The 12,077-nt window shown below is 39.0% G+C and overlaps 1 protein-coding gene across 1 annotated transcript in view; it reads right to left on the bottom strand.

Moving 5' to 3' along the window:
* Nucleotides 1-5,261: 5,261 nt before the first annotated feature.
* The window catches only part of RCBTB1 (regulator of chromosome condensation (RCC1) and BTB (POZ) domain containing protein 1), a 29,994-nt gene continuing 23,178 nt past the window's right edge, over nucleotides 5,262-12,077 (bottom strand). The window contains exons 9-11 of the mRNA XM_006837648.1: nucleotides 11,090-11,241; nucleotides 10,323-10,453; nucleotides 5,262-5,736 (exon numbers count right to left, since the gene is read on the bottom strand). Of these exons, the coding sequence (XP_006837712.1) occupies nucleotides 5,596-5,736; nucleotides 10,323-10,453; nucleotides 11,090-11,241 (424 nt within the window). The 3' untranslated portion in view covers nucleotides 5,262-5,595. The remainder of the gene's footprint in view (nucleotides 5,737-10,322; nucleotides 10,454-11,089; nucleotides 11,242-12,077) is intronic.

Consider the following 12,077-nt stretch of genomic DNA (forward strand, 5'->3'; position numbering starts at 1 on the left):
AGTGGTCAGGGGCAGCGCTGGGACCTCCCTGAAGATCAGGGATGAAGAGAAATCCTTCCCATGGGCAGAACTTGGAGCAGCACACCTAATTGTTCATTTTCTTAGGAAGAGAAATGACCAGAAGTGTGACTGTACTCATGGACTGTGACTAGTGGTCTGCCTAAAGGGAAAGAACATAACTGGAAAATTGGTGACAAAGAGATATGGTGAAGAGGTATATTGACAGTCCTTTCTGAAAAGACCAAATAAGTGAAAATACGTGTCTCATGTGAATGCGCAGAGGAGGATTTTAATAATCAAGTGTCTTAGATGACATGTTCTGTGGATGCTAGTTTGCCTCTTTCGTCAACCACTTCTGTCATAACTCAGTGAGTTCATGAACAAAGTGGCTATGGTGGCAGAGATGGAAGTTATGTATGGGCTCAGCAATAGACTTCCACTCCCCAAGGCCAACTTGGCTATCACCACCATAGAGTGACCAATCTGTCAGCAGCAGATGCCAATAGAGTCTCAAATACAGCACCATTCCTCAAGCAATCTTGGTGTCAGGTGTCTTACATGGGACCTCCTCCACCATGTAAAAGGCAGCAATATCTTATCTTGGATACAGATTTGCCTTCCTTGCACACAACACTCTGCCCAAACTATCATCTATGGATTTACAGAATGCCTTACCCGCAGTCATGCCTTCCCACCCAGTATTGCCTCATATCAAAGTATTCACTTCACAGTAAATGAAGTGCAAAAGTGGGCCCCTGCTCAGGAAATTTACTGGTCTTAATCATGTTCTCCCCATCCTGAAGCAGCGGGGCTTGACAACAGAATGATAGACTGGCTTGTAAAGCTACAATTAGGGCATCGGTTACATGGCAATACCTTGCCGGATGGCAGCAGTGTTCTACAGGAATCTGAATATGCTCTAAACAAGCATCCAATATGTGATCTATTTATCCGGATATAGGAGTGGTCACCTTTAATGATCCACTCACTAAAGTTTTGCTTTCTAGACCCAAAATCCTGTGCTCTCAGGATCTAGAGGTCTTAGTTCCAAAGGGTGGAATGCTCCCACCAGGAGACGCTCTGATTTCATTGGTTAAGAATTCCACCAAGTCACTTTGGGCTCTTCCTGCCTCTGGATCAGCATGCAGAGTAGGGACCTGCTGTACTGGTTTGTGTGATTGATCCTGTTTACCCAGGGTAGATTGGATCGATATTACATAATGGGTATCATATGGAGTATAACATAACTCTGTTACGTACTATCATTCTATCAGGGGGCTCCTTAATTATTAAGTACCATTGCGAGTCCTGGTGTGCCGCTGTGGGTTAACACGCTGGACTGCACGGTCGTTTGAGCCACGACGTTGATGGTTCAAGCTCACCAGCTGCTCCTTGGAAATCCTATACAGGGTCACTATGGGTCGGAACTGACTCAATGGCACACACCACCACCATTGGTTCTAACTGAGAGATCATGTGTAGGGTTTCTGAGGCTGTAAATCTTTGTGGGAGCAGACAGACTCAATCTTTCTCCCATGGAGCAGCTGGTAACCTTGTGGTTCACAGTCCATCGCACTCCCAGGCTCCTTAGTAAGTCCTGGCGTACTAAAGAAGAATATGTTTGGAATACAAGAGATTTATTAAGGCATCTCTTAGCACTGCTATGTTCTGTGACTAAGTCAATGGAAAATTACAGCAATCCAATTCTGACATATCTACTAATAGTCCAGACCCTCTGGAATTAAGGTTTAAGTTACCTCACTGGGCAAAAAACCAGTTTAGGTGGATGGAGAAGAAGGTAGTTCTAAATCCCAAGTAAGACAACATCACCAATCACAGAAACGCAGATGTCAACTTATGAGCAGGTATTTTGTTACACATGTGTGTACATGTTGCTGTTGAGTAGGTTCCCACTCATAACGACCCAGTATAGGGTTCCTAGGAGTGGCTGCTGAGTTTGACCCACCAGCCTTGCGGTTCAAATATATATGTATGTATACATATATGTGGAGTTCTAGTAGCAGAGTGGTTACGAGTCAGGCCTCAAGGTCAACAGTTCAAAACTACCAGCCATTCTGCAGGAGAAAGACGAGGCTTTCTGCTCCTGTAAAGATTCACCATCTTGGAAACCCTATGCATGGTCGTTATGAGACTCCACAGCACACCATATATAACATAGAGAGTGAGAGAAAATATTTTGTTATTGTCCCTACTCCAATTACTCTTTTTAAAATTATTAAGTGCTCTCGATAAAGTTCTGACATACAGTGACCTGATACAGGGTTTCTGAGGAGTGACTGGTAGGTTTGAACCGCTGACCTTGAGGTTAGCAGTAGAGTATATATCCTACAGTATATGGTATGGTGCTGTAGGATAAGCACTGGACTGCTAACCACAAGGTCAATGATTCAAATCCACCAGCCATGCCAAGGAAACCTGACACAACACGGTCACTATGAGTTGGAACTGACTCGACACCTTTAACAAAAACGGGACAAAATGATGACACCAAGTAAAATTTTTGAGAAGCACAAGGTACAATACCTGGCACTGTGAGAACTGAAAGCTACTAGTAACATACACACAGTCCTCTTGCCAATGTTTCCTCCTAATAAAGATTAAAAAAAAAAAAAAGACACTGCCATCAAGATTCTAACTCACAGTGACTACAGGGTTTTAAGGCTGTAAATCTTCACAGGAGCAGACAGCCTCATCTTTCTCCTGCAGAGCAGCTGGTGAATTTGAACTACCGACCTTGCAGTTAGCAGCCTAGCAACACTAGGGCTCCTAACTAGGTCTTAGCTTATTCTCTCCCTTCCAGCACAGTTGACTTGCTTACACTAAGTTCTAAAAGACTCTTTATCCCCTAAGTTGAAGCCTTGGTTGGTACAACTAACTTGTTAGTTTAGAGAGGAGATAGAACATTTTATGTTTTCCTCCTACACAGCACAAGAATTACTTCATAACTGCTTCTAAGACTAACCCTGTTACGATTTTTCTAATTGAGTACTAAGAAAAGGTATTTTTAAATATGTTATTGTATCATTGACTCCTAAGCCTATCTCTCCTCTCTCCTAATAATGTTACTTGAGAATAAGGACAATGTCTTCCTCTTCATTTATAAACACCCCAAAGGATCAAGATACACTTTTTTAGCTATGACAGTTCAGCTGTGTTTGTGTGTATAGCTGAGAATCAAGCAGCTGCCGTGGGTTAGGGTGGTAACTGGTTTCAGTCTGAGACCTGTGAATGATCACACTACTAGACTTGGGGGTTGAAGGGTGGGGAGGAAGAATGCTACATGCCTGTTTCAACAGGTTACTTTATTAATATGTCATTCTAAACATTACATAAATACATTCTTTATACTTAGAGTACAAAACATTGTTCCAGTAAAAGTTCAAAAGTACATTTAGGGCTATTTTAAGAAATACGAGTACTTTGACTTCCATTATTGTATCAGATGAAAAAAATCAACTTGAGAGAATAGTTTTCATTTCCTGCTATAATTAACAAATCCAACTTTAATTAACAACAACAAAAAATAACGCTGTAAGACTATACATTAAAAAAATAAAAGACATCTGAAGACTTTTTGAATGACTTACTTGTGTTCTTTTTACTACCAACCATACTCATACAAACTGCTCAGTAATCCGAGAAGTGGTTCTTAACCTTTATTAGGAACTCGGAAACTATTTGAGGAATGAATGAACTATATATGCAAATGGATTTAGGCTTTATTTTATTTTATTTTTTTCAAGTAAGAACAACAGTAAACATAGACGTCCTCATTTTGTTTAGGTCATAAGCCTACAGAAGTGGTTGCCACAAATATTATGCATCACAGCTAATAAATTAATGTAATAAGAAAATTCTATGATGTTGCAAAACAAATTCTAACCTAATTATTAACTGGACTTGAATTATTTGTAACATGGCAAAGAAATATGGTCTGGGGCTTCTAGCTTTATATTTTTTGTCAAAAAAAATCAACCATTTTTTTACCAGTGCCTTGTTGCCTGCCTTCCAAATAAATACGCATACATTTTACAACAATGCTAAAAATAGTAGCTGTGATATCTCTTCATCTTCTTGCTTATTAAAGGGTCTGAAAATATATTCAGTAAACAAAAATCACTAAAGATGCTTTTACAAAAGGAAATGAGTCCAAGGACCAGAAAGCAAAATAAAGTTTGTTCTTACAGCACGTTCAGTGGGACCCACAAAGAAACTCAAAGTGGAACACTTAAACCCAATCTTGTACAAGACCAGACCCAAAATGGTCAAGTAACTGTCTATTAAATAGGATCTTTTTAGGAAGACCACAATTTTGCCTACTTTTCAGGGTTTAATTATGTCCAATATCATATCTAAGTCAAAAGTGGAAGCTGGTGAGCTCTCAAATAAGCTAATTTATGATAGTATTAAACAGATAATGCAAATTCCATTAAGACCTGTAAGAAAGCTGGTTTTAAGAACCACTTTGTTCAAGTCTTATGTGTGAGGTCTGATGATTTAGCAGCTATATATTGCAAAGCAAGAGTATACTGAAATGTCATTATTTTCTTCTTATGAGGCAAACATTTATAGAGAAAAAGGGGATGGGAGAAATTTATGTTCTCAAATTTTACCTTGTTAAGATAAAAGACCACTGGGTAAGTAGTGGAGAGTATAATCTATAAAGCATTTCCTGTGTCCAAATGAAGTCTCTCTCACTGTCACCTTTACACAGGCCTGGATGATGAGACTTCCTTCATCTCTTATACTTCAGACATGTATCAGGAGGCGTCATCCCCAGAGAAGGACATTGTGCTGGGTAAAGTGGAGGGTCAGCAAAGGAAAGGCAGACCTCCAACAGATGGACTGGCATGGTGACAACAGCAATGGGCTCAAGTGTAACAATTGTGGGGATGGATCAGGCAGTGTGTTGTCCTCTGTTGTGTATAGGGTCACTAGGAGTCCGAGCCGACTCAACGGCACCTAACAACAACAGTCTGTATTTAAATCTGAAGAAAATCTTGGGAAACCTAGAAATCTACCTTCACATAATTATCATTTTAATAGATTTAAACTGAATAAGACTTTAATATAGCGTGAAGTTGAGAAAGTCATCATAGTGCAAGGGCACAAACAAAAGTCTCATGTCATCTTAACTCTTCCTTCACAGTAACTGAACCAGCAACTGCTGCAGCACCTCTGACTTCACGGCGGATCCTCTATGTTCAACTCACAACCTGTGAACCATCACAACTCCTAAGGCCTCCATCTTCCGACGGTCTCCAACGGTCAGAAGTTCCTTTAATCAAACAGAACTACAAGAAAACTCTCACCCTTTTACAATGTTTCAGCCCAAATGTAAGAAAGATCACATTTCAAATACATGTATCTAGAAACAACAGTTGCTTTAAGTGGGTTCAGGCAAAACCATACATGTTTCATCTAAGCCTACACAGAGAGTTCTCTGTGCCGGAGAGTGAAAAAACCCCGGCCTGACTTTTGTTTTTACCTGCAGAATTACATCACCCGTGGGAGCACAAGGGGGACACACCATCAACAGTGCCCCAGAGCACTCAGACCGCACAGCCTTCAGCTTCAGTTCTTAAAGGCTCCACATTTACTGGCTTTAGCAATGAACTCCTTTAGCAGAGGGCCATCCATTTGCCAAAATGCTGCAGTCTGTGTAACTTCTGTCAAATGATTGATGCAAAACTTAAAGCAGAATTCTTCTAAATCCTGGACATACACAACAAAAATAAAAACAAGAAGAGGCCTTTTAAAATTAACTTTGACTGAAAGAATTTCTCACCCTCCCCTAGAAAAGACATTTGAGAGGCTAGAAACTTCAGGCTATCCCAAATACTACCTACTCACAACCGAGTAAAAAGCAATTATTCCCCGACTCAAGTCTGACTCTTCAAAACACACACAATCTCAGGGTGAAAGTCTCCTTCATGGTTATCAGATAGTCCTGTCATACTCACCACCATCTGTCTGTCAGCTTGTCACAGTATGGTTGGTGGCTTGTGTTGCTCTGATGCGGGAAGCTATGCTACTGATACTGAAAATGCCAGTAGGAGTACCCATGTTGGGCAGGTTTCAGCATTGCTCCCAAAGTAAGAGACAAAGGCCTGGTCATGTACTTTTGAAAATCAGCCAATGGAAACCTTACGAATCACAACAGAAAATTGTACAAGATACACACAGTACTACAGATGAACCTCTAAGTTGGAGGGCATTCAATATGCACAGTAGCCACAACAAAGATTCAAGCATTCCGAGGACCATGAAGAGGAGACAGGATCAGGCAACACTTCTCTCTGTTGTGCATGGGGCTGCCCTAAGTCAGAGGCAACTCAATGGGAACTACTGACATCAACAGTCAGACTCAAAGTCTGCCGTCTAAGAAGCTGAAAGTCCACATCATGAAAGTCCACTTTCAAGAAAGTAGAGGAAAAATGAAGATACAGGCTATTTAATTAAATGAAGAGACAGCTTTAAGAAACAGAAAACTGATGAATCAATGTGGTCAACTTAAAGGAACACTTTTTAAAAACACCGAGGACCTAACCTAAGTAAAAATATCTTTATTTGAAAGCCACAAAATAACTACAACTCCCACCACATCAATTTTTCTCAGTCAACTCCACAGTATTCACACAGATTGAATTTTTCAGCCAGACTACAACACTCATAAGGAAAGTAACATTTACATTCAGTAAAGCAAAACAATAAAAAATCTGTTTCTGCTTATGCAAAACTCTACCTTCAAATGTTGGAACATGTATTAATTCAATTAGGTATCTGGAATGCATACTAAGATTAATTTATAAAAACAAATAACCATAAAAGCTCTTATCACCAAGAGTTTGACTTTGAGCACTTGGCTAGCCAGCGAGTCCTACGCTGAAGGTCAACACAACACTCTGGGACCGATCAATCCAGGAACCCGACAGCACTTACACTGAAGGGTTCTGGCTTCAAGTTTCCTGTTGTCATGAATTGGAAATGTTAGGCAGAGTGGGAAAAGGTCCACACAAACACGTAGAGAGACTCTTTTTTAAAGTTTACTCAGTAGTGGCTTTGTAGGATAAACACTGGACTGTGAACCACAGGGTTTTCAGTTTGAGCTCACCATGGGCTTTCTGGCCCCGTACAGATTTACAATCCTTGGAAATTCTATACAGGGTCACTGTGAGTCAGAACTAACTCAATGTCACTTAACAAGGGTCCATTTGCCACAGCTGAGAGGTGACCTGGTTACTTCATGTGATTAACTGGGTAGCCATGTAACCATCTATTACCTACTAGCATGTTGCTGCCACAAGTTTACTCTTCTAGATAATTCAAAATGCATTTTATATGTAAGCACAATCTGTAGACCCATGCTTTCAACAAGACAGTCTTAGTTGGCAACGTGTACAAACACACACATGGTGTTATAATAAACTAAAATGTTAAAAACTATAGATCATCCAGCTCAGATTATTTAAAAAAAAAAAAAAACAACCACTATTCCTGGTACTAGTCAATGACTAATAAATGCTCTTAGGATTAAGTTGTATTCCATAGGAAGATTAAAAATTACATGTTAATCTTATTTAGTTATCAAAAATTGAAAATTAGTTTATCTAACTGCATCTCTGGAAAAAAAAAAAAAAAAAATCACAAGATCCTTCTTAGCCAATCACAAGCACCCAGAAGTTCTCCAAACCACGTAGTATCTCAGATAAGGGCCTTTAGAATTTAAAGTTTTAATTATATAATTTCAAATTCACAGGAAATAAAGAATGTACTAGAGTTGGCATCATAAAATCCTATCATTTCCATATCTATTCATGTGGAATTCAAGATCTTTGTAATATACACGAAAATGAAGCCAGTCATTCAACGTCCTTAACTATGCAGAGCATTACCTTGAGTCTAAGCAGCTAAAACTTTTTACAAATCACAGGTACATAAAAACTTGTACTTTGATTTACAAAGCACCTTCATATGATTACGTAAAATGCTCTATCAAACTGGCCTTCCCATCCCCTCCAAATAGTTTGACTTGTTGAGATATCTCAGTATTCAAAAATGCTCAACAATTTCATACTTGAAAAGCCCAACTAGAAAAGACCAAAACCAGCTAGAATCTGGATGTTCAAAGTGTTGAACCTTGGGTAAGGCAGATCTATGGAAAAGGAAACAGAGGATATATTTGTTGTTATTAAGTGTTGTCAAGTCAGTTCCAACACAGTGGCCCTATATAGGGTTTCCAAGGAGCAGGTGGAGGGATTGAACTGCCAACCTTCTAATTAGTAATCCAGTAGAGAAAAAGGATTCTTCAAGTTCCCTTGGATGAGCCAGAGGATGACACAGAATAGGGTCACTTAGGAAAGATGCTCTGAGCCAGTCTGCTGTTGACATACCTGCACTGTGACAGGCTCTGGGAAATCACATGCATTTACGGTTTCTGCAGAGGAACAGTTTACAACGTATTTATACTTCCTTAATCTGAGGGAAATAAAAAGGAGGAGGGAAGATCAGCTGGTGTGGGCAGAAGAGGCATAAGGCTTTTTCTGGGGCAAATCTGAGCTAAAGGTGAAAAAGAAATTCCCAGAAACTATGATAAGCACTGGACTGTAAACCACAAGGTCGGTGGTTCCAGTCCACCAGTCACTCTGGAGAAGAAAGATGAGGCTGTCTATTCCTGTAAAGATTTACAAGCCTTGGAAACCCTACACAGGGTTGCTATGAGTTGGAACCAACTTGATGGCACTTAACAACAAGAGGCAGCTGCTTCTGCCTAGTCAGCAAGGCCCTAATCCCAGCAGAAAGGAATTTACAAGCAAAGAGGAGTCTACACGGATACAAAGCAGGTTCCAAAATCAATCAATACATGGAAAGAAATCACTGAGACCCAGTTTTAAATTACATCACTGGGTGAAAATAAAATCTGAAGAAATTAGCATTTCTAATAAAGAAGTTATGGGGTTAAAGGAAGGGTGGACAAAAAAGCACACCTACATTTTTTGTATTAGAAACAATTTACTTTGATCATCATTCCAACTACCATCCGACTGTAGAAAAACTCAGCTAAACCATATAAAATGTCTATAGTCACAATTTACTCTTAAACATAAACAGGATACATTTAGAAAATATAAGACATTATGGTCAATTCTGATCCCTAAATGCAATAAAGATAAATTTCATCCTCTGCTACGTTTCAGAGGTCACAGCTACAGATCTTTGCAGGGGTCTGATAAATTGACTCATGCCACATATACCGCCTTGTCAAATAATGACAAAATGCTTGTAAGAATAACTTATTATACCATTTAAGGTATATACTTCAGCGAGGCATCTTGAACTTCCAAGACTATTCCTCTCTTTGGATTTATAACCAAGCACAAATTATTCTTCATACATCATTTACACAGTACTGTCTTCATTCAGTTCAACAAACATTTATTACCCTGGTGTGGTGCTGTAGGATCAGCACTGGACTGTGAGCCACAAGGTCAGCAGTTCAAACCCACAGGCTGCTCCTCAGGAACCCTATTTAGGGTGAGTTGGAACCAACTCAGTGCACTTAACAACAACAACATGTATCAGGCACTAAAGGGTTCCTGAATCAATAAAACACAGTTCCTGCTCATGCGGAGCTTACAGCCTAATGAGTTGGCTTTTATCTTCATTAAATTCACATACACAAAATTTCAGACTCCTGGGAGATCTTTCATTTATAAACCCTCTAGAAATTCACAAATCCTGATTAAGAACTTGATCTAGCCACCTCCTAAAACAAACAATAAAACAGAATCCACAGTGAATTGTCACCACAGGATAACTGTGTATTATAATTCAACAATGATAGAATTTCAGGGCATACACAGAAGTGAATCATAGCGTGTCCTTTGGCTTATGACAGCAGACTCAGGAGATAACAAAGTGGGTCTTGAAAAACGTGAGTATGTGCACCTGGAGAAAAACGTGGCACTAAAGAACACGCTGATTGACAGTCCAGTCACCTGCAACACTTGGCTTTTCATCCTGCAGCACAGTTGCAAAGCCTCAGTCACTTCGCTTAATTTAGCTTAAAATGGAAGCAAAAGAGCAACTATTTTGAAGCTATGAGCAGAGAATAAAGAAATATGGCCAGACTTTATTTTCTAAGGATCGTTGGTTCATGGATTCCCTAAACAGAATTGAAGTTACTCATCATGTTCCTCTGTCTCAGAGGGGAAAGAAAAACGGGTGGGGGTGGAGCAGAAGAAAAACAAGCACACGAGAGCTAAGGTAGTTTTGGTTTTCTGTTTGCTGTTTTATGTTACCTCTGCATCATATCTGACTGCCGCGGAGAATAATGAGAAGGCATTCTCCACAGTAATGCCTCGCTTGATAATGTGCTGACACAGTTTTTTCAGTCTGTTTTCACAATAAGATGTTGCCAAATCCAAAAGACCTAAAAGTAAAAATGTGGGAAGTTGGGATCAAGTTTACAGCAATTTCCCTTTAATGTTTTAAATAAAATTCAAGGGGGCTTCAAAAAGTTGTGGGAAAATTCCACTATCTTTTCATTCTCTGTTTCCACAAACTTTTCGAAGTCCCCTTGTATATATACTTTATTTTAGTGAAGAAAGTTATGTACATTAAGTCCCCAAAAGTTTCTTAATGAGTAACAGTCTGTCTGCATTTATTAAATTCAGTCTCTTTTCTACTCCCAACCCCCTTCACCTCCAAAATCTATCCTACACAAACTGTACAAGCTCTTTCTAAAGGAAAGGAAAAAAACAAAATTGGTATTTCCCCTTCTTTTTGTTTCCAAGTTCAAAATAAACATTTTCCCACCAAAATGAGAGGATATATCCAAATTAGGAACTTCAGTATTAAAAGATTAAAATAAGTCCAGTCATAAATAGTGTCCATATATTATTAATCATAATTGCACAATATTATTTTCAAAGATATTTACTTTAAATCTTTTTAAAAAAACATCTTATAAAAGCTACTAGAAACGTTTTACATTTCAGGACTGTAGAGTATGGGGAAACACATTTTTGGCCTAATGGCTTGGCTAGTCACAATGAGGTTGCGGTACCTATAGCGTCTTCGGGTGGCAGATCAACTGCATCTGTGTACAGGTACTGGAGAAAAGCCCGATAAACAGGGTAAGAAAACTGGTCTATTTCTATCACCTCCTCTGAGTCTTCATTCCAGTAAGAATGGAACATGGATCGAAAGTGCTCACACCTAAAGCCAAAGAGCAAAAATTGCCTCATCAAATTGATGAAATCAGATAAATATTAGCAGTATCCATCATTAATTTCTGTAATTGGGCCTCCCCACACCAGGATCATGACTCCTTAGTTAGAACTCTAAGGCATTGCATGTGCAAGAGCTTTTATTTATACCTTTTATACAATTCCTTGCATTAAAAGAAAAATTATCTTATTCTGTTCTTGTGCTGAAAACATACATAGCAAACATATACCACAAATTCATACTACATGTACAATTCAGTCATAATGATTACATGTCTAAAGTTGTGCAACCATTTCTAACCTCCTTTCTGAACTGTTCCTCCCCAGTTAACATAAGCTCACTCCTCCACTCTCCACTGCTTCCTATTCAACCTTTCAAACTCCCGTTGTCAACTTGATTCCACATGGATAGTTCTTTAAAAGACTACAGTGCTCAGCGCAGATATTCTATACTGATTAAGTTAAACTACTGTGTGGTTTAAAGAAGACTTCAAAGGGTATTTTTGGTTTAGGGTTTGAACACTATCTCAGGGCTTCATTCACCCACATGGCTCCAGATCGCACAGGGTTCATATGAATGTGAAGTTCTGTTTTGCTTTTTCCTCCTTTCTATCAGGATTCTTCTCTAGAATCTTTGATCAAAATGTTCAGTAATGGTAGCCAGACCAGTTCTCCTGGTTTCAATGCAAAGGAGGTAGTTGTTCACAGAAACAATTAGCAACATACACCAGACAATTAGAGAAACCAATTACTTCCTTTTCAATTTTTGATGGTTATCTCCAATTAAATATTAAACAGCTTAAGGGAACATTTAACAACATTATT

The sequence above is a fragment of the Chrysochloris asiatica genome, unplaced genomic scaffold, assembly GCF_000296735.1.
Source record: "Chrysochloris asiatica unplaced genomic scaffold, ChrAsi1.0 scaffold00022, whole genome shotgun sequence".
In the NCBI taxonomy this organism is placed as follows: Eukaryota; Metazoa; Chordata; class Mammalia; order Afrosoricida; family Chrysochloridae; genus Chrysochloris; species Chrysochloris asiatica.